Genomic DNA, 24,613 nt, shown 5'->3' with positions numbered 1-24,613 from the left:
AAATCTATCTTGAGAAAGAAGAATGAAACTGGAGGAATAAGCTGACTTCAAACTATACTACAAAGCTACAGGAATCAAAACAGTATGGTACTAGCACAAAAAGAGACATATAGATCAACAGAACAGGATAGAAAGCCCAGAAATAAACCCATGCACTTAGGGTCAATTCATCTACAACAAAGGAGGCAAGAATATACAATGAAGAAAAGATAGTCTCTTCAATAAGTGGTGCTACATGTAAAAAGTTGGACAGCTACATGTAAAAGAATGAAATTAGAACATTCTCTAACACCATATACAAAAATAAACTCAAAATGGATTAAAGACCTAAATGTAAGAATGGATACTATTTTTTTTTGATGTGGGCCATTTTTAAAGTCTTTACTGAATTTGTTACAATATTGCTTCTGTTCTATGTCTTGGTTTCTTGGCTGCAAGGCACATGGGATCCCAGTTCCCCAACCAGGGATCAAACCCGCATTGGAAGGTGAAGTCCCAACCACTGGACCGCCAGGGAAGTCCCTAACACTGGATACTACTGATGTAAAACTCCTACAGGAAAACACAGGCAGGACACTCTTTGACATAAATCATAGCAATATTTTTTGGATCTGTCTCCTAAGGTGAAAGAAATAAAAATAGAAGTAAACAAATGGGACCTAATTAAACTTAAAAGCTTTTGTACAACAAAGAAAACCATTAACAAAACAAAAAGACAACCTATGGAAAGGAAGAAAATATTGGCAAATGATGAACTGACAAGGGATTAATTTCCAGAATATACAAACAGCTCATACAGCTCAATATAAAAAAAAACAAACAAGCCAACCAAAAACATGGGCAGAAGACCTAAACAGACACTTCTCCATGGAAGTTATACAGATTCCCAACAGGCACATGAAAAGATGCTCAACATTGATGATTATTAGGAAAATGCAAGTGAAAACTACAATGAGGTCAGAATAACCATCATCAGAAAGTCTACAAACAATAAATGCTAAAGAGGCTGTGGAGAAAAGGGAACCCTCCTACACTGTTGGTGAGAATGTAAATTAGGGCTTTCACTATTGAGAACAGTATGAAGTTCCTTAAAAAACTAAAACTAGCATTACCATATGGTCCTGCGATCCCACTCCTGGGCATATATCCAGAAAAGATAAAAACTCTCATTAAAAAAGATACATGCACTCCAATGTTCATAGCAGCACTATTTACAATAGCCAAGATATGGAAGCAACCCAAATGTCCATCAACAGATGAATGGATAAAGAAGATGTGGTACATATATACCATGGACTATTACTCAGCCATTAAAAAGAATAATGCCATTTGCTGCAACATGGATGGACCCAGAAATAATCATATTAAGTCATACAGAAAAAGAAAATTATCATATGATATCACTTATATGTGGAATCTAAAAAAATGATACCAATGAACTTATTTACAAAACAAGAAATAGAATCACAGACATAGAAAACAAACTTATGGTTACCAAAGAGGAAGTGCGTGGGGGATAAATTTGGAATTTGGGATTAATAGATACACACTACTATATATAAAATAGATAAACAAGGGCCTACTATATAGCACAGGGAACTATATTCAGTATCTTGTTATAACCTACATGGGAAAAGAATCTGAAAAATATATATATATATATATTATATATATATATATATGTGTACAACGGAATAACTTTGCTGTGCACATGAAACATTGTAAGTCAACTATACTTCAATAAAAAATTAAAATAAAAGAAAACTACAAAAATAATGGGATTTGTCCACACGCTAGACGTCTATCCTTATCCTTTCATGGAAACCAAGTTACAGAATAAATGATGATGCCGTTAATTCAACCAACTATAACAGTGCCTACTACCATGGGCTAGGCCCTGCTACAGATGTTAAGGACATACAGAGTAAACAAAATAGTCAAAGACCTTGCTTAATGTAGATTACACTCTAGTTGGAAAAGACGAACAACATTTTAAAAAATGAATGAATAAATAGGAAAGTATAAGGTAGCAGTAATGTATTAAAACAATTAAACAGAACTTGGGGATAGAGAACAATTAGAAAATTACTTTAGATTTGGTGATAATAAAAAACTTTTCTGAAGAGGATACCTCTAAGCTGAGATGTGAATGATAAGAGAAGAAAAGCATATAAAGGTTTGGGTGAGGAGCATTTCAGACAGAAGGAAGAGCACCTACCAAAACCTTCAGGTAGGAACAAGTCTGGTTTGTTCAAGGAACAGAAAGAAGATAAATGTGGTTGTAGGTTTTGAAAGTGAATTATATGCTTTACTTTACTTTTCTAAAAAATAAATTTGTTTGTGGAGAATTTTTGAAAGAATCTATTTCTTGGACTACCAAGGATTGATGAAGTTGAAGGATGAGAACAGAATCTTGATGTGATTTGGACATGGAGGGGACAGAAACTGCCAAAGCATTGGATGTTTGAGGATAAGAAAAAGAGAAGAATCAAGGATTATTCATAGGCTTTGAACCTGAACAACTACATGAATGGTGGTGCCATTTACTGAAATGCAGCAGACTCAGGGAAGAGTAGTTTGGCAAGGCTGCAAGATGGTGGGGGAGACAAGAATCTAGAGTTGTTTAGAATAGTTTTAAGTTTGAGAGTCCTATCAACATACTGTCTTCTCTAATCCATCATTGCTCTAAACTCTAGTGTTCGCTTGAGTTGGCCCTGAGCAATAACCCTCAGGGATTGGACCATTCCTGTCTTCAGGAGGCTATTATTTGTACCTTGATTCCTGATTTCTACTTAATCATACAATTGTGATTCTACAGATTCTTGGTCTACCGTATTCTTGAATTTTAACAATTCCCTTGAAAGAGATATGAATAATTTAGTTGAAGCCTGAAACTTGTGAAGGCCGTGAAGTAAAGACAAGGTCATTCTAGCTTTCTGCTTCCTGAGAGCTACAGATCAACCAGAAATCTAATGGATTATATCAAAACCAATGACCACAATAGATAATATATGAACTTTCACAAGCATGGAATTCAGAACATTAAATACAAAATGAAAAGCAAAAAGCAAATTTTATAATAGGAAGTCAAGTCACTATTGAAAAAAACCCTATTTTTAATAATAGCTCAAAAATTTTTTTCATTGACACCAGAGGTCAAAGTTTTCATCATTAGAACTTACCATCAAAGAGTCTGTCAATAATGCTGTAACCAGCCCGAAGATCTGATAAAGAAAACTCATAAAACTTGGTCCAACCCTATCAAAACAAATTTTTAAAAAATTAAAGAACTACAAGCAGTGTTAAAAAATATATGCATATATCATTGCCCTTACAATCTTAAAAAGAATGTTCAATACAGACTAAAAGAAAAAAAAGGCAACTACTGAGAATTTTTAATAAAAACAATAAAACAATACATCTAAAGTAAGAGTAATTTAAAAAGTAAATGTATCGATCTCTACAGCATGCAAAGGATTTTATAATGCCATAAATGTTTTTATCACTTAAATATGTGGCAGAAGAGTCATATATAGAAAGAACAAATTGGCGTAGTAAATCATTGAGTCTACATAGAGTGTATACATTGAGAGATTTCCTATAATTTGGTCCTTCAGAATTTTGGATTTTCTCTACAAACATGAAAACAGAAATATTACGAAAATTATTTAAAGGTCTAAAGGCATATAGTAGTATTTTCTGTACATTTGACCCACAAAGCATTTATATTGTAACTAAATAAAATTATAAACCTACAACTAATAGCTACTATGCTTGTATAAAAAGAACATTCAAAGACATTTATATGTGATAGAAAATAATATGAAATAATTAAAAATAATTTCTATAGGGCTTTCATCAACTATGACTAGTAATTCGTTTTATGCAATAAGTTCAAACTAAAATCTATTTAGACTTGAATAATATTCAGAAATATTGATACAAATTTAATTTATTCATTCATCATTCAAAAAGATTTATTAAGTGCACATTATATGACAGGCTCTGGGAATAAAAGAATGAGCAAAAACATATGTAATCCCTGTTTCCATGTAGCTTTCAGTCAAATGTCAGGGGAGGGGTGGATACAATCAATTACTCAAATACACATACAATTACAAACTGTAATATGTTTAAGGAAAAGAAACATATTTGGTATATATAAGAAAGAGCTCTGACCTAATATAAAAGATAAGGGAAAGTCACCCTGGTGGAGAAAGGGTAAGAAATGACAGAAAAACAAAAGTAGATAGTTAGGACAATGAAATGAAAGAATTTTTATATTGGATTGTAATGGAGGATGAAGATACCAAAAAGAGAGATATTAAGAATGACTTCTAAGCTCATGGCTTATTCAAATTGATGTTGGCATCATTCACTTACAGGTGGAACACTGAAAGAATACAAGGTTTGGAAAGGGATAACATGAGATCAATGAACAAAGTGTTCAACAAAAACTTACTGAGTGTCTGCTATATACTTCGCACTGTTTTTGTCAATGAAAATATAGCAGTAAACAAAAGAAGCAAAAATCTGCGCTCTTGAGAAGCTAATGTTCTAGTACTTGGATCTAGAATATGTGCATCTTCAGTCATTTTTGAGACATCTAACTAGATAGGTCAAATAAACAGTTGGATATATAAACCTAGATCTTAGAGAGTTGGTCTGAGTTGGATATAAAAATTTGGAGGTCACTAGCATTTAGATAGCTATTTTTTTTAAATAATATTATAGATACTGTGAAAACAAAAAAGATTTCAGTTAACTATACCTAAGTTAAACTATACCTAAGAATTAAAAATCTGTAAGGGAGACACAGACCTTCAAGATGGCAGAGGAGTAAGACGTGGAGATCACCTTCCTCCCCACAAATACATCAAAAATACATCTATATGTGAAACAACTCCTACAGAACACCTACAGAATGCTGGCAGAAGACCTCAGACTTCCCAAAAGGCAAAAAACTCCCCACATACCTGGGTATAGTGAAGGAAAAAAGAAGAAACAGAGACAAAATAATAGGGATGGGACCTGCACCTCTGGGAGGGAGCTGTGAACGAGGAAAAGTTTCCACACCCTAGGGAGCCCCTTCCCTGGCGGACATGGGGGGTGGGCAGGGGAGAAGCTTCGGAGCCATGGAGGACAGCACGGCAACAGGGGTGCAGAGGGCAAAGCAGAGAGATTCCTGCATAGAGGACTGGTGCTGACCACCACTCACCAGCCTGAGATGCTTATCTGCTAACCTGCCAGGTCAGGTGGGGGCTGGGAGCTGAGGCTTGTGCTTCAGAGGTCAGACCCCAGGGAGAGGACTGGGGTTGGCTGCATGAACACAGCCTGAGGGGGTTAGTGCGCCACAGCTAGCTGGGACAGTGTCCGGGAAAATGTCTGGACCTGCCAGAGAGGCAAGAGACCGTTGTTTTGGGGTGTGCAAGGAGAGGGGCTTCCTGCTCCGAGTGCCCACAGATGGCAGAGCACTGCCTAAGCAAGCCCCAGAGACGGGCATGAGTCGCGGCTATCATCTCAAACTGCAGAGGTGAGCAAGGACCGCTACTGCTGCCGCCACTGCCACCAAATATTCTGTGTGCAAGCGCAGGTCACTACCCACATACCCCCAGAAGCCTGTGCATCACGCCACTTCCAGGGTCCCATTATCCAGGGTCAACTTCCCTGGGAGAACACATGACGTGACTCAGGCTGTTACAACATCACACAGGCCTCTACTGCTGCAGACACACCCCGCATTGCAATTGAGACTACCATGCCCCTCCCTCTCCCAGTCTGAGTGAGCAAGAGAGCCCTAATCAGACGCTGTTTTAACCCCCTCTTGTCTGGGCAGGGAACAGATGCCTGAGGCTGGCCTACACTCAGAGGCGGAGACAAAACCAAAGCTAAGCCCCAGGAGTTGTGCGAACAAAGAAGAGAAAGGGAAATTTCTTCATGCAGCCTTAGGAGCAGTGCATTAAATCCACGCAGCCGGTGTGGAATACCTGAATAGATAATGAGTGTTCCCAAAACTGAGGGGGTGGACTTTGGGGGCAACTGTGAACTTGGGGTTTGCTTTCTGCATTTGATTTCTTTTTGGTTTCATGTTTATCTTAGTTTAGTTTTTAGTGTTTGTTTTCATTTGTGGGTTTGTTTATTCATTTAGTTGCTCTCTTCCTTTTTTTTGAAAGGAAATCAAGAAATCAGAAATCAAGACAGTATGGTACTGGCACAAAAACAGAAATATAGATCAATGGAACAAGACAGAAAGGCCAGAGATAAACCCACGCACATATGGTCACCTTATTTTTGACAAAGGAGGTAAGAACATACAATGGAGAAGACAGCCTCTTCAATAAGTGGTGCTGGAAAAACTGGACAGTTACATGTAAAAGAATGAAATTAGAACACTCCCTAACACCATACACACAAAAAAACTCAAAATGGATTAAAGACCTAAATGTAAGGCCAGACACTATAAAACTCTTAGAGGAAAACATAGGCAGAACCCTCTACGACATAAATCACAGCAAGATCCTTTTTGACCCACCTCCTAGAGAAATGGAAATAAAAAGAAAAATAAAGAAATGGGACCTAATGAAACTTAAAAGCTTTTGCACAGCAAAGGAAACCATACACAAGATGAAAAGGCAGCCCTCAGAATGGGAGAAAATATTTGCAAATGAAGCAACTGACAAAGGATTAATCTCCAAAATATACAAGCAGCTCATGCAGCTCAATATCAAAAGAACAAACAACCCAGTCCAATAATGAGCGGAAGACTTAAAGAGGCATCTCTCCGAAGAAGATAAACAGATTGCCAACAGACACATGAAAGGATTCACAACATCACTAATCACTGGAGTAATGCAAGTCAAAACTACAATAAGTTATCACCTCACACCAGTGAGAATGGCCATCATTAAAAAATCTACACACCATAGATGCTGGAGAGCGTATGGAGGAAAGGGAACTCTCCTGCACTGTGGGAGGGAATGTAAATTGATACAGCCACTATGTAGAACAGTATGGAGGTTCCTTAAAATACTAAAAATAGAACTATCGTATGAGCTAGCAATCCCACTACTGGGCATATACCCTGAGAAAACCATAATTCAAAAAGTGTCATGTAGCAAAATGTTCATTGCAGCGCTATTTACAATAGCCAGGACATGGAAGCAACCTAAGTGTCCATCAACAGATGAATGGGTAAAGAAGACGTGGCACATATATACAATGGAATATTACTCAGCAAGAAAAAGGAATGAAACTGAGTTATTTGTAGTGAGGTGGATGGACCTAGAGACTGTCATACAGAGTGAAGTAAGTCAGAAAGAGAAAAACAAATACCGTACGCTAACACATATATATGGAATCTAAAAAAAAAAAAAAGAAAGAAAGAAAATGGTAAGAAGAACCTAGGGGCAAGATGGGAATAAAGATGCTGACCTACTAGAGAATGGACTTGAGGATATGGGGAGGGGGAAGGGTAACCTGGGACAAAGTGAGAGAGTGGCATGGACATATATACACTACCAAATGTAAAATAGATAAGTAGTGGGAAGCAGCCGCATAGCACAGGGAGATCAGCTCGGTGCTTTGTGACCACCTAGAGGTGTGGGATAGGGAGGGTGCGAGGGATGGATATGAAAGAGGGAAGAGATATGGGGATATATGTGTATGCATAATTGATTCACTTTGTTATAAAGCAGAAACTGACACACCATTGTAAAGCAATTATACCCTAATAAAGACGTTAAAAAAAAAAGGAGAAAAAAAAAAAGATGTGGCACATATATACAATGAAATATTACTCAGCCATAGAAAGAAATGAAATTGAGCTATTTGTAGTGAGGTGGATGGACTTAGAGTCTGTCATGCAGAGTGAAGTAAGTCAGAAAGAGAAAAACAAATATGTATGCTAACACATGTATATGGAATCAAAAAAAAGAAAAAAGGTTCTAAGAACCTAGGGGTAGGACAGGAAAAAAGACACAGACGTAGAGAATGGACTTGAGGACAAGGGGCGGGGGAAGAGTAAGCTGGGACGAAGTGAGAAAGTAGCACTGACATATATACATTACCAAATGTAAAATAGATAGCTAGTGGGAAGCAGCTGCATAGCACAGGGAGATCAGCTCGGTGCCTTGTGACCACCTAGAGGGGTGGGATAGGGAGGTCGGGAGGGAGGCTCAAGAGGGAGGGGATATGGGGATATATGTATACATACAGCTGATTCACTTTGTTATACAGCAGAAACTAACACAACATTGTAAAGCAATTATACTCCAATAAAGATGTTAAGAGAAAAAAATGTGTAAGGGATACGTACCCATCGGTAGTTAACAAAGTTCTCATAACATTTTAAATAAACTTTCTACCAACTCAAAACAAAGTCTTATTAATAAAATTTCTTATATAACTCTATTAGATCTTATTTGTGAAGAAAAATGCTCATTTCAACATTTTAAAAATACCTTAAAAATTAATCAGTATTCATAAAACTCTCAAGACTGTTGCTATCAATATTACTTAATATAGCAACTTCCAACTAAAATACTAATTCTGAAATAAGAACTATTACTCTGTAAAGCATAGTTACTGATATACTGCTAGATGATTAATGATTTTTTAAAAATATGGTACAAAAATTTGAATGGTAATTTTTGTTATTCATATCACAATTCCTGACAGAAATTATGTTGTAAATTGTGGAGAGATTCTCAGTAGCCAATCAAATCCTATTTATCTGACATGGAAATCCAGGCACTGTGTAAAGTGCTCTTATGAATGAGATTAAGCCTGTTATAAAGGTACTCACAAACTAGTAAGAATAACACAATATCAAAGAATAACAAATATAAAACAAAACTGACATTACATCGAATGCAGTATTAGAGGTACAATATACATGTGTAAAATAGGGAAGTTAACACAGCACCGCAATGAAAAATAGCAAAGGAATAATCTTTTACTAACACAGGGAATGAAAACTAAGTTGAATTAACAGTGGATCTTTACTTCTCAAAGTTGGCTGTTAAAAAAAAAAAAAAAGCAAAACCAAATAGGGAAAAGAAGTAAAATAGAGTTTGTGGAGTTCATATCCCTATGACATGACATCTAGCAATTAATGGCATTCAATATTTTGTCTGCTTTTACCTCTAAATTTATGATTTTTGTCAGAGCAGAATGTTCTTTTAAATGACATTTTCAAATATTTTTGTTTGTGTGAAAATGAACTGCTATATCCTCTATGTAGAGCATTTTGGTAATATTCATGAACTTTTAAAAATACACATATCTTTTGAAGCAAACATTCTACATTTAGGAATTGGCCACCATGAACAAGTGTTAAATGAGGCAATCATAGGGATATCCATTGCAATATTTTTTGTAATAGCGAAGATTAAAGAAAATATTTATGCCCATCTAACAATACAAACTGCCTAAAAATATTTATACGGATATCATGAATACAAATCATATTTTAAAATTAGGTGTTAAATGGGTACTAATATTTAACAATCTCTAAAATGTATTGGTTAATAAAGCAAAGTACAGAACTGTATGTATAATGTGCTGCCATTTGAATTAAAAAGAACATATGTGTGCATATAAATGCATAAAATATATTTGTGTATTTATATAGTATCTCTGAAGGACATCCAAGAAATGGTGAACAGTAGGTGCCCTGGGAATACAAACTGAGTGGCAGGGGATAAGGAGGGAGGAGACTAAATCTTAATTTGCAAGCTTTTTCATAGCTTTTTAATTTATACTATGTGCATGTGTCACAATAAAAAATGAAAACTGGGCTTCCCTGGTGGCACAGTGGTTGAGAGTCCACCTGCCGATGCAGGGGACACGGGTTCATGCCCCGGTCCGGGAAGATCCCACATGCCGTGGAGCGGCTGGGTCCATGAGCCATGGCCACTCAGCCTGTGTGTCTGGAGCCTGTGCTCCGCAACGGGAGAGGCCACAACAGTGAGAGGCCCACGTACCACACACACAAAAAGAAAACAAACAAACAAAACCCCAAAAAACAAAAAAAAACTAATTTTGTTTTTAAAATGTAAGTTTTGTTTTCTCATAAAAATGCATCACTATGACTATTCTTCATGTATGCATCAGGATTAACTGATACATTACCTAAGGATGAATGCCAGAGAAATTAGGGGCAAAGGCTTTAGAAGGTGGTGAGCCTGCCCATTTCCAAGCTCAAGTTAATTACCATCGAGATTCACTGTCCTACTTTTGTAAAATAAAAATAATAAGCGTACCCTTTAATAAGTATAGTGTGTAAAATATATGAAACAAACATTGCTATTATTATTTACTATTTCATTGGTTTGACAAATATTTATTGATAGGCTATACCAGGCACTGTGTTAAGCACTTCTAAACATACACTATTGCATTTAATCCTCACAACAAAGGTAAATATGATCATTATTCACATTTTACAGTCAAGGGGATAAAGTAATTTACCTAAGGTTATACAGCAAGGAAATTCTAGAGTCAGGACAAACTCCAGAACCTATACTCTTATTTTGACATGCAACTGAAATATAGAGAAAGGCTAAAAGGTGGGCAGATGGGGAGGGCAGTTTGAGGAAAGATTATCCCAAAAGAAGTAGACAAAGTTTAAAAAAAGAGGATGGTTTCCCATCCATTTAAAGATGGAAGAATGCTGAAATTTTTGCTAAGATAGGCATTTGGCAAGAAGATCAGAGCATGGTACCAGCTAGGACTGCCATGGCCATGAAAAACTGTGCTCTATTGGTGGTTTAAAAATAAAATCTAGAGCCTATGGTGAGAAAGCTTGATGGATTAAAAGACCATAAAGAAGTCCCATGTGACTGAGGTGTAGAGAACAGATAGAAAAAAAGGGGCCTGGGAAGAGGTTGAAAAGATAGGCAAATATTTCCTTCTGGATCATGGTAAGAAATGTGCATATTTTTTCCCAAGTACAGTGGAATTCCATTTGATGGGTGTTAAGCAGAGGAGTGAAAAACTCAAAATTATATATTAAAAAAATAATTCTGGCTGCTAAATGGAAAAAGCAGGAAGAAGAGTTGGAAAAGTAATTCAGGTGAGAGGTGATGAGGCTTGAAAAGAATAGTGAGGAGAAATGTACAGATTTGAATTACATTTTAGAAGTAGAATCAACAGGATTTAAACACAAGTTGAGTAGGGAAGAAAACCATACCAAGAACAACTCCTATGCTTCTAACTTAGGGAAGTAAACAGATATCAATGCCTATTATTGACCAGAATATACTAAAGGAAAAACAGGTATGGGAACTCGGTTTTTGAACATTTTTGAACTGGTGAGATATTTACCATAAAAATGATACCTAACAATGATGAATTATGATGGCTCACACATTGTTCTAAACACTTTAATTCAAAAACATGTGAACTAGATAACTATATACAGTCCAAAAGATTAACAGAGAAGATGGAATCAGAGATATAAATTTATAAATCATGAATCAAATTAAGAAGTAATCCTAGCTATTTATACTAAACTGTAAAAATATTCTAATATGAAAAAATGTACACCTTAGACTATATCCAAGACATGTTCTTTCTTACCTGTGGAATGTAATTTCTTCTTTCTTGGCATGCAGCATGAAACCAAGCAAAACTGAAGAGAGCATGAGCTCTGTGTATATTATCTTTTTTGCTAATTTGCTCAGAAGTCCAAGATTCATAAGTACGCATTAAATTTTTCTTCAAACCTGGAGGTGACTAGAGAAAAAACAAACATATTGTTTAAAACCTTACAAATAAAATAAGTCAGTATTTAACATATTGAGAACATATTTTAAGGCAAAAACTTTTCACCATTACCAAGTTTGGCTTAAACTATTTTATTTTATGTTACTTCAAAATGTACTAAAGAAGGTGTGGCATATATATACAATGGAATATTACTCAGCCATAAAAAGAAACGAAATTGAGTTATTTGTAGTGAGGTGGATGGGCCTAGAGTCTGTCATACAGAGTGAAGTAAGCAGAAAAAGAAAAACAAATACCATATGCTAACACATATATATAAATCTAAAAACAAACAAACAAACAAAAAGATTCTGAAGAACCTATGGGCAGGACAGGAATTAAGACACAGACATAGAGAATGGACTTGAGGACACGGGGAGGGGGAAGGGTAAGCTGGGACAAAGTGAGAAAGTGGCATAGACTTATATATACTACCAAATGTAAAACAGATAGCTAGTGGGAAGCAGCCTCATAGCACAGAGAGATCAGCTCAGCGCTTTGTGACCACCTAGAGGGGTAGGATAGGGACGGTGGGAGGGAGACTCAAGAGGGAGGAGATATGGGGATATATGTATATGTACAACTGATTCACTTTGCTATAAAGCAGAAACTAACACACCACTGTAAAGCAATTATACTTCAATAAAGATGTTAAAAAAAACCGTACAAATATAAAACTAGTTTTAAACTCCTTATACCTAATAGCTCATCTCAATTAAAAATCCAAAATAGGGCTTCCCTGGTGGCGCAGTGGTTGGGAGTCCACCTGCCGGTGCAGGGGACACGGGTTCGTGCCCCGGACCGGGAGGATCCCACATGCCGCGGAGCAGCTGGGCCCGTGGGCCATGGCCACTGAGCCTGTGCGTCCAGAGCCTGTGCTCTGTAACGGGAGAGGCCACAACAGTGAGAGGCCCGCGTACCCCCCCTCAAAAAAAAACCTACACAACCAACAATATTCAAAATAACCAAATAAGTTTTACATGATCATTGAGGTGTTTTACGGAAACAAAACCATCATTTACAGTACGAATTATGATACTATTATCAGGCAGGTGTTTTTGACTTCAATACGCCAGTTCTTTCTCTCCAGTACTATCTGAATTTCCATAAGGACTTCAAATTACTATTTACATGTAATGTCAACTAATCTTCCTTGAACATCAGTCCACTTTACTTAAGGTGGGTATTACCTGACATTGCTAGGCTTATAACAGAAATTCAAACCCAGGAACCGAAATTGTACATTGGACTAGTACTAGTCAGAAAACACTTATCCACATGTCCAAAATCTGTTTATATTATTTTTTTAATTATCAAAATGGAAGAAAAAAATTTTTGAATTCTTGGAAAAAGACAAAAATAAATCCATTTCAAAAGTTACCTTGTTTTATAGATAGCTAGTGGGAAGCAGCCGCATAGCACAGGGAGATCAGCTCGGTGCTTTGTGACCACCTGGAGGGGTGGGATAGGGAGGGTGGGAGGGAGGGAGATGCAAGAGGGAAGAGATATGGGAACATATGTATATGCATAACTGATTCACTTTGTTATAAAGCAGAAACCAACACACCATTGTAAAGCAATTATACTCCAATAAAGATTTAAAAAAAAAAAACTTACTTTGTTTTAAAAGTATTTTTTTTTCCTTCAAACTGGTTTCTAACATTAATGAAAAATTCAGAACAGTACTTTAAGAATGCCTGCCACAAAAAAATAATAATTTCCTTTGCAAACCTTTTCATTCTGTTTTCTCTTAAATAAAAACTTTTGTTTTATTAAAAGAAAAAGGGCCTAAGTATTTTATTTTTACTAAGTGCATTTCCAAATGTACACTTTTAAGTGAAAATGTTTTGTTTATGAAACAGTTACCAAAATTTTTCATAGAACAGACAAAATTTTCTGAGCACTAAGGAAACTGAACAACCACTTAGGGTTTTTTTTTTTTGTTTTTTGTTTTAAGACCCTATACTAAAGGTTATGCAAAATGAATAAATCATGTACAATTACAGAGAAAATCATATACAAATAAAGATTATTAGAAAATGACAAAACAGAAACACTAGTATGTCAAGTTATGAGATAAGGTAAAATATATATTCAACTGAAAATTCAGACTTAAAATAATTTCAATATTAATTCAAGTTAATTAAATCAATTAAGCATTCAGCATAAGAAATCAGGAAGAATGAAATCCAGTACAAATTAAGGAAAACATAAGGAAGAAAAAATAATGAAAAGAGCAGGAAATTCAGTGAATAGAAAAGAATTAATAAGAAAAAGTAAATCAGAAAGTATGACATTGGTTATTTGTGACAAATTTTTTTCTATTTTTTAATTTTATTTTTTAAATTTTTATTGGAGTATAGTTGATTTACAATGTTGTGTTAGTTTCTGCTGTACAGCAAAGTGGATCAGTTATACATATACATATATACACACTTTTTTAGATTATTTTCCCATATATATGGGAAAAGAAGAGTTCCCTGTGCTATACAGTAGGTCTTCATTTGTTATCTATTTTATAATTCTATTTCTGCTTTGTAGATAAGTTCATTTGTACCCTTTCTTTAGATTCCACATATAAGTGATAACATATGATATTTGCCTTTCTCTGAAAATTACAGGACAGCATCAGTGATGAACATAGATGCAAAACTCATCAACAAAATAATAACAAACCAAATCCAACAATACATTAAAAGGATATTATACCATGATCAAGTGGGATTCATCCCAGGATGCAAGGATTTTCAATATTCATGAATCAATCAATATGATACACCACATCAACAAACTGAAGAATAAAAACCATATAATCATCTCAAGAGATGCAGAAAAAGCTTTTGACAGAATTCAACACCAATTTATGATAAAAACTCTCCAGAAAGTGGGCATAGAGGGAACCTACCTCAACATAATAAAAGCCATATATGACAAACCCACAGCAAACACCATTCTCAATGGTGAAAAACTGAAAACATTTCCTCTAAGATCAGGAACAGGACAAGGATGTCCACTCTTACCACTATTATTCAACATAGTTTTGGAAGTCCTAGCCATGTCAATCAGAGAAGAAAAAGGAATAAAAGGATTCCAAATTGAAAAAGAAGTAAAACTGTCACTGTTTGCAGATGACATGATACTACAGCATACACAGAAAACACTAAAGTTGCTATACTAGAGCTCATCAATGAATTTGGTAAAGTTGTGTGATACAAAATTAATACACAGAAAATCTCTTGCATTCCTCTACACTAACAATGAAAGATCAGAAAGAGAAATTAAGGAAACATCCCATTTACCATCACATCCAAAAGAATAAAATACCTAGAAATAAACCTACCTAAGGAGGGAAAAGACCTGTACTCAGAAAACTATAAGATACTGATGAAAGAAATCAAAGATGACACAAACAGATGGAGAGATATACCATATTCTTGGATTGGAGAAATCAATACTGTGAAAATGACTATACTATCCAAAGCAATCTACAGATTCAATGTAATAAATTTTTAAAAACAACTCCAGCAACTCATCAAAAAGAGAACAAACAATAAAATGAAGATTCCACAATTTTTAAATACAATAAAACGTGTGTGTACATATGTGTACATACATATAGTAATAATTTTGAACATAATGAACTGCACTATTTCCTGGAAGAGTTAAAATCATTTACATTGATTTAAGAAATAGAAAAAAAATTCACCAGTAACTTAAATGAAACTGAAAATTTCCATAAAAATATAATCTAATTACTTCCTAAAAAAGGATACTGGAAGAGGCTACACATTAAGTTAAAATTTTCAAGGAACAGTTCCCCTGATATATATTAACTCTTCATTTATTGAAATATTACTGTATTCTTCCTACATGCCACATATTATAAGTAAAAAAAAAGCAAGAAAAAACATAGCCCTTGCCTTCAGGGCTTGTACAATCCAGTTCTGCAATATAGTTTAGTAAAAGAGTATACTGAGAGAGTGGCTGGAGAAGTTCTCTCTTACTAGACATTATAATTGACATTCATTCAATTAATATATTTCCAAATATTAAATCATTTTTGCATTCCTTGGATTAATCCTTAGCCTTTTTCTTCCTTACATGAGACTTAATGCCTTCAGATGGAAAATGGAAGTACTGATCTAAAATAACAGGTAGTTATAAACACCAATAAGATATTTTTCATCAGACAAGAGATTATATAAGAGATTATATTCTACAAGTTGAGAGAAAATGCAAGCAGAACGTTTTAAACCAGTTTTTTAAAAGTTTTAATTCAGTTTCTTATTATTATTTCAGTTATGACTTGGACGAGTTCCACAATATCATTACAAACACATAGAGTTTTGGATGCATCAGGTTTGGGGAGGATCTGCCAAGCATTACACGTTAGAAGGATGGACTGATGGATAGATGTATGGATGAATGGATGGGTGAAGGGAACAAATGAATGAAAGAAGAAAACAAAGACTGAAAATCTAACTTAGCTATGTCAAAAAGCAAATGATATGAAAGCTGGATATCCATGTGCAAGAGTGAAGTTGGACCCTTACTTTACACCTAATACAAAAATTAACTCAAAATGCATTAAAGACCTAAACCTAAGACCTGAAACTATAAAATTCCTAGAAGAAAACAGGGGAAAAGGTTCATGACATTGGATTTGGCAATGATTTTTTTGGATATGCCACTAAAAGCACAAGCAACAAAAGCAAAAACAGACAAATGGGACTACATCAAACTAAAAACATCTACGCAGCAAAGGAAACAATCAACACAGTTAAAAGGAACCCTTAATGGAATGAGAGAAAATATTTGTAAGCCGTATATCTGATAAAGGGTCAATATGAAGAATACATAAGAAATTTGTACAACTCAACAACAAAAAATCCAATTAAAAATGGGCAAAAGACTTGAATAGACATTTCTCCAGAGAAGGCATAAAAATAGCCAACAAGCATATACAAAGATGTTCAACATCACTAAATATAGAGAAATACAAATGAAAGCCACAGTGAGATATCACCTCACACTGTTAGGACAGCCACTATTAAAAAAAATACAGGAGACAATAACAAGTGTTGGTAAGGATCAGAGAAATTGTGTGCTATTGGTGGGAATGTTAAATGGTATACCACAGTGGAACAGTATGGAAGTTCCTCAAAAAATTAAAAATAGAATTACCATATGATCCAGCAATCTCACTCTGGGTATATATCCAAAAAAACTGAAAATACGATCTTGAAGAGATATTTGCCCACCCATGTTCATTGCAACATTATTCATAATAGTCGAGAGGTAGAAAATCTCAATGTCCATGGGCTGATGAATGGATGAAGAAAATGTAGTACACACATATAATGGGATATTATTCAGCCTTAAGAAAGAAGGAAATGCTGTCATATGCTACAACATGGATGAACCTTGAGGACATCATGCCAAATAAAATAAGCCAGTCACCAAAAGACAAATACTGCATGATTCCACTTATATGAGGGATATAAAGTAGTCAACTCACAGAAACAGAAAGTACAATGGTGGTTGCAAAGGGTGGAGGGAAAGAGAAATAGGGAGTTGCTCTTCAGTGGATACAGTCTCAGTTTTGTGAGATGAAAAAATTTTAGAGATCTGTTATACGACAAGGTACATATGGTTAACACTACTGTACTGTACATTTATAAATGGTTAAGATAGTAAATTTTACATTATGTCTTTTACTACAATAAAAAAACAAAAAATTAATGATATTAAATAATATTTAAAAGAAAAATATAAATGTATTTTTACAAATATATTATTTATGTATATACTTCATCTAAATATACAAAAGTTTTTGAGTGCTTTTTGTCTACAGAACTTTAGAAGGCATGCTAAATTACTGCACTTACACAATTAGTGATTCAAGTTTTTATTTTTTTCATAGATTTTATTTATTTATTTATTTATTTATGGCTGTGTTGGGTCTTTGTTGCTGCGCATGGGCTTTCTCTAGTTGCGGCGAGTGGGGGCTACTCTTTGTTGTGGTGTGCAGGTTTCTCATTGCAGTGGCTTCTCTTGTTGCAGAGCACGGGCTCTAGGCACGTGGGCTTCAGTAGTTGTGGCACGCAAACTCTGGTTGTGGCTCGCGGGCTCTAGAGCACAGGCTCAGTAGTTGTGGTGCACGGGCCTAGCTGCTCCGCGGCATGTGGGATCTTCCCAGACCGGGGCTCGAACCCACGTCCCCTGCATTGGCGGATTCTTAACCACTGTGCCACCGGGGAAGCCCACGTTTCAAGTTTTAAATCTTCTTACCTCATATGTTATCTTCAAACTTGACTGTAATAAAATTGGAGTAAAGTTGGGATGAACTTCTGCAGTGAGCCAAAGACGAAAGGTATCTTTAGGTTGAAGAATATTCAATTCCTTGTTTATAAAAACAACAAGAATAAAAATCTACTTAAACATACACACAAATTTCCATTTTATAAATATATTATTAATAAGTACTTATCTTACTAAAATCTTTCCATGATATTCTGATATATTTCTTAATGTTCTGATTATATTTCCTCTAAATTTTCATCTTCTCTATTCCTAGCTTAGTGAAATAGGTAAGAACTTGGATCTAGAACTGGGCCAACTGGGTTGAAATCCAAATTCTGCCACTTATTTGCTGTGTGACCTTGGATTCTTTGACTTAAACTCTCTAAGCAAGGATAATAACCTACCCTCATAGGATTGTATAAAACACAGTGCCCAACACACAGTAAATACAAAATAAGTGTTAGCTGTAGTCGTGATGCCTAAACTACGAGCCATCTTCAGGCCTTCAGGTTCTCACTTCTTCAAATCACACTTCCACAGAGTTATATTATAATATCAATTCCTTTACAGTACAATTTTTAGTGTGTCTTATAGCCTATAATATCCAAAATTCACCATTCAAATTCACCTGCCTGTGCTGTACGCTTTAGTCACTTATTCGAATTTTTATCTCTTGTCTTTTTATTCACCATATTCTTTCTGCCTGTTATTCTCTTGTAACCTGACAAATTCTTACTCATCTGTGAAAATATAATTCAAATATCATGTTCTGGGAGAATATCTTCTCCGACTCTTCACTACCACAATCCCAAGCAGATTAATCACTGATGGTATTTTGTAAATTCCTTTCTGCAGTATTCATTGTACGACTGTATAGTTATTAATGTGGTCTGTCTCTTCTAAACCAAGCTCCTCGAGAGCAAGTACAAATTTTATACGTAACCAGCACCTAGGGCTATTCCTGGCTTTTTTCTGTACTCAGCAAGCACTTGTAAAATGAATGACTAAATGAATGAATGAATGACAAAAGAAATGTTGATAGCTCTAAAAGAGAGTGAAGTCTAAAAATTATCTTAATAAATATGTCTAATACTAAAATTCATTATTATCATATGAAATGTAAAGATGACAAAAAATGGCAAGAGAATTGCCATGAAAACATTGTGCTTCCTTAAAATTGTAAATTATAAAATGTTTCTATACCTAATAATAATTTTTAAATGTAAAATTGGAATAAAATTTTGCTTTGGGTTAGCATATTTTAAAAAGAGATTAAAAAAGCAATACATTTGTGATACAGTTGAATTTAAAATAAACATAAATTTATATCCAAACAATTCATCCAAACTTCCCAAAAGAAAAGCAAAACATTTAAAAATTTTTAAAAAGTTTTATAATATAATCTACCCTATATATTCTTCAAAAAGTCCTAATTAAGATTTGATTCCAAAATAATAACTGTAATTATATTTTACATAGATTAATAGCTATCAATCTATTGTTTGGAACAGAAAGCAGGATTCAAGTATTCACAAGTCTTCCTTATGTTTCAAAACATATGTAATTCATCTGACATAAATTTTATATTTTATACATTTGTGATTTTTACAGAAAACTGTAGTAATAGTGGAATTACTTGAATATTCCTATATATCTCAGTTCCAAAATCTACATCTTCTTTTTATTTATTTATTTTTTTGCGGTACGCGGGCTTCTAACTGTTGTGGCCTCTCCCGTTGTGGAGCACAGGCTCCGGACGCGAAGGCTCAGTAGCCATGGCTCACGGGCCTAGCCGCTCCGCGTCATGTGGGATCTTCCCGGACCGGGGCACGAACCCGTGTCCCCTGCATCGGCAGGCGGACTCTCAACCACTGCGCCACCAGGGAAGCCCTACACCTTCTTTTGATAAGTAGTAAGTCATCATGGTCTATCACTTCATTCACTTAGTCATTAACTCATTCATCAAAGATTATTTAACTACTTACATGTTTTATGTAAAGTGCTATAGTTGCCAATTTATTTTCAACACATTACACAAATTTTCAACATACTACAACTAGGCTATGGCCTCCCACTCTATTCTGTTTGGTTCTATTCTGAATAACTTCTGCCAGATTAATTTAATTAAGTAATTATTAACTCCCTTGTTAAGGACCTCCTTTGACTCTGTGTCCTAGGACAAAAATTCCAAGCACTTCAGCACGATTTTGAGGGTATTCCATAACCTTGCCCCTTCCTAGCCATCTAACTCTATTGCCCCACATCGCTCTGCCTGACCCTTCCAGGACATTCGAGGACATCTTCATTCTTTGTACTAGGCAGGCACATTCCCACCACTATGTTTCTACTTGTTCTGCTAGAATTAACCACAGTTTTTTTTCCCCCTACACTTAGCTAAATCACATATAGTCTTCAAGGAACATCTTGTCTTCAGTGTCATCTATGACAGCCCAAACCCATATTCATCTTTCTTCTTAAATAAGCACTAGACTTAATTCTAGGTTTGCATTTAAACCTACACATCAATTTGTTCTGTCTTAAAGTTTTTTCATCCTGGGCCCACTTCTGTTAAATAAAATGATCGCTTCCATTTACACCCAGCCTCCTTAGCACCTAGGAAGTGTTCTGTAGTAGTTCTCTCTGACTCCTCTACATCTTTTCTCCTCATACAGATACAACAGAACAAAAGCATAAAGAAAATTTAATGTTATAAATAGGTCTTCTACAATTCTTTAAAACATTTCCCTATTTTTCGTCTGAAAAAATTCTCTAAGCCTCCCCTTCAGTCCTGATTAATTTTTTGACTTCCCCTAAATGCCTTTAAAAAAGAGATTTTTATAGATTTCTTATTAAAAGATCCATTTTGGTTTGTACAAATGTACATATATTTAAGGAGAAAATACATAACAGATTTTAAATGATTCCCCAACAAATACTAATTTTTTTAAAGACATCATAAATCGTGCATGACATATTTTAATACTGATGTTCCTTGGAGATTACTGAATTGAGTATATTAGATATTATTTGCACCACACTGATCTGAATCTACCTTTTCCAGAACTGGCAGCCAAGATACCACAAGATGTAAGTTCTTCAAACAGAGCCAGTCTCCATTTCGGGCACATTCTTTTAGCATTTGAACTGCTAAATCAGCTTGGCCTTGACCCATGGCAACCTGCAAAAACAAAAATAAATAACAAAACTAAAAAAAAACAGATCTGATAACATGTTGTAACAGAAGACTTGCAAATTATCCTGCCATACATACTGAACTAACTCAAGTACTGTAATCAGGGTTTTAAACTTTTAATAAGAAATATCAGACTCTTGCTGTTTCCAACAATTGTTTTTGTCCTTACATCAGTGGCAGATTTTTAATATTATTCTATTTAGTAAAGGTACTAACATTACAGGTCTGAAAGTTATAGAACAGTATAAAGAATTACTGAATAGTTTTTTTTTCCTCATCCCACTAGTTCCTGCAATTCTTACTCTCTCAAACATGGACCTTTAAAAACATAATTTTTTATGACTGCTGTCTTGTTGTATTCTTTGAGGGATTAAACATTAACAATACCGCTTCCTTGAAATTTGCTTCTCTTTTTAAAAAATTTCTCCAACATTGCACAAATTTGGCTCCCAAGCTACTTGGTCCACTGAACTGCGTAATTCCCTAGCCCTTCATTGTCTAGAAGACCCTAACATGTTGGGCCTCAAGACTCTACATTTAGCCATCTGCTCTTCTATTCTTTTTCAGGGAGAGGAGGCAGGAAGGAGAGAGAGAGAAAAGAAGAAAGGGGGAGGGGAGAAAAAGAAGAGATGGGAGAGGAAGAGGGAAGGAGACCAGGAGGTCTCACTGGAATTCCATTCCTGTAGTTCCAGTCCCTATAGTCTATCTGCACTTAGGACACACATGTAATAGGCTAGGCCACTTTATAAAATAGAAAACATCCAAGCAGAAGCCGAAACACCCTAGAAAATAGATTCAGTATATAAGATTTCTGTATTATTTGAATGAATAGACTAGTTAAGTCTACTTAAGTCTAGGATTCTATAAAAAAGTTTTAGTCAAGGATCTAAACTGGTTGCATGCTACTTACTATACCAAGTTTAAACTCCTCCATATGTCTCTTTAAGGATAATATATATAATACTTAAGTATCAGTACAGCTATATCTGTCTCTGTATATATGAGAGAAACACATTTACTGAGAGTCCTGGCTCAAATATTTTATTGGGTACATAGTCAAAACACTGAAGAATACTGTTATAGACTACTTCAAACCACAGCGATCTCTCTTTTCATAATGAATATAAGATAGCATTTCATTGTTTTTTAATTGACTTTTACAAGTATTGATTTTGCTTTTCAATTAGACTATAAAGTTGTTGAGAGTGGGAACCACGCGTCTAATTCATTGCATACAAAAGCATGTAACAAAACAGGTAATAAATACTCATATATTGATTTTTTTTTAATTTTCAAGATCTAACCCAGAACTAAGCAAATAGGAGGGATAAAACAAATACTGGTTGAACTTTTTAGATGCACGTATTAGTTTGCCATTATTAAAATGCAAAAAAACCCCTTGAAACAGTTGAAGGCATGTACAACAGAATCAGAGGGGAAAAAAAAGAATAAGTAGTTTGCTGAACTGAAATGGTAGCTGAAAGTAGGAACTCAAAATTTTCTATAAGGCGTAAATTGTATGAAAACAGCTTAAAGGTTCATGAAACCTTAGAAGAAAACATATACTCTAAGAAAAAAAATACATTTTTAAAAAGCACAACAGGAAATGTGAAGAAGATGGTTAGCCCCTACATCAAAAAAAAAAAAACACAGTTTCTTGAAATGAAAATTAATTTTTTGCATTAAGAATATATTATTATCCTTAGGACATACATTCAGCATAGCAACAAAAACTTTAAAATAACAGGAGATTTATGACTAAATATATCTGTATTTAAAGGTTTTACAATATTAAAAAATTTTGCAAGTACACAAAAGTCTAGAAATTCATATAGTCAAACTTACAGTGAGTGCAAATAGTTTTATCTTTCTGCCAATATCACTGCTCACAGATACAGCCTATAGAAGAGGGCTCCCCTTCCTCAAGACATCTCACTGGCAATTGAATATTGTCCTAATATATTAATACACTATAACTAGGATTGAATGAAACTCCCTAGAGTTAGTGCAAAACCTGTACAATTAAGCCTAACTCTCTGCTATTTTGCTATCTTCTACTTATAGTCCTCATAACATTCCTACTTGTCAATTTTTGGTTGCTGTGAAAGTGTTCTGGTTTTTTAATCATTATTAATTATTTTCCCAATGAAAAAGATTTATTTTTTTCACATGTCAAAAATTGAGGGTAAATTATTTCATTTTCAAACTTACATGCCAACTGAATTGAAAAAGAGGTGCTAATCTGAACAAACTAAAACTCAGAAATTTAGCTCAGGACAAAATGGTATTATATGAGACAAATATATTATCTTATCAGACTTCTGGAGGTTAGAAGTCCCACTCTTCTACTGATCTATTTTTATTTATTTATTTATTTATTTTTTCTCGGTACGCGGGCCTCTCGCTGTCGCGGCCTCTCCCATTGCGGAGCACAGGCTCCGGACGCGCAGGCTCAGCGGCCATGGCTCACGGGCCCAGCCGCTCCGCGGCATGTGGGATCTTCCCGAATCGGAGCACGAACCCATGTCCCCTGCATCGGCAGGCGGACTCAACCACTGCGCCACCAGGGAAGCCCTACTGATCTATTTTTAAATCAAGGTGTCAGGGTTCGAAAGTAAAGGTAGTACTGCAGGGCTGTTCTTTCTGGAAGCTTTAGGAGAGAATCCTTCCGTTGCCTTTTCGAACTTCTAGAATCCACCTACATTTCTTTGTCTGTGGCCCCTTCTACCATCTTCAAAGCCAGCAGCACAGCAACTTCTCACCTCTTTGACCTCTGCTTCCTCACATCTCCCTCCTTCAATCTGCCTCTTCTGCCTCCTTCTTAAAAGGACCTTTATGACTATATTGGGCCCAAATGAATAATCCAGGATAACCTCTCCATTGCAAAATGCTTAACTTAATTACAATTGCAAAGTTCCTTCTGGGGATCAGGATGTGGACACTTTCCAGGGACATTAGTTGGCACACCGCAACAAAAAATGTCTGTTCCACTAATAGAATCAAGTATGGCAGGAAGATCAATTGCTGTAGCAAAAACAGCAGGGTAATATGTACTGACCTGATGATAACACTCTCCACTTCTCTCAGCATTAGCAAGTTCTTGGAGTTCCTGAGAAGGATCAGCACCCGGGGAAATGATTATCAATATGGGTTCAATTTCTAGTGTCTCTTTGTATAAACGTTTGAGATTTAGAGGAGGTGGGGACAACTCTTTCAGTCCTAAAAGATATATTAAAGAAATTACAAATAAATAGCAACATGAACCAGAAAAAGTCTATTAAAACTAATTACATGATATATAACAGATAATAACTAAGTGAACTATAATCCTATACATATTAAAGGTTTCTC

At 35.2% G+C, this 24,613-nt stretch overlaps 1 protein-coding gene across 1 annotated transcript in view; it reads right to left on the bottom strand.

Moving 5' to 3' along the window:
* The window catches only part of DYNC2H1 (dynein cytoplasmic 2 heavy chain 1), a 364,877-nt gene that overhangs the window by 120,927 nt on the left and 219,337 nt on the right, over positions 1–24,613 (bottom strand). Inside the window, exons 76-80 of the mRNA XM_022560560.2 lie at positions 24,321–24,481; positions 21,122–21,247; positions 18,058–18,168; positions 11,581–11,736; positions 3,183–3,258 (exon numbers count right to left, since the gene is read on the bottom strand). Coding sequence (XP_022416268.1) covers positions 3,183–3,258; positions 11,581–11,736; positions 18,058–18,168; positions 21,122–21,247; positions 24,321–24,481 — 630 coding nt within the window. The remainder of the gene's footprint in view (positions 1–3,182; positions 3,259–11,580; positions 11,737–18,057; positions 18,169–21,121; positions 21,248–24,320; positions 24,482–24,613) is intronic.

The sequence above is a fragment of the Delphinapterus leucas genome, chromosome 7, assembly GCF_059928025.1.
Source record: "Delphinapterus leucas isolate spDelLeu-1000000601 "Yukka" chromosome 7, BTC_Dleu_Yukka2, whole genome shotgun sequence".
In the NCBI taxonomy this organism is placed as follows: domain Eukaryota; kingdom Metazoa; phylum Chordata; class Mammalia; order Artiodactyla; family Monodontidae; genus Delphinapterus; species Delphinapterus leucas.
The sequence above is the reverse complement of the archived record's forward strand: the minus strand, read 5'-3'. Positions and strand labels throughout refer to the sequence as shown.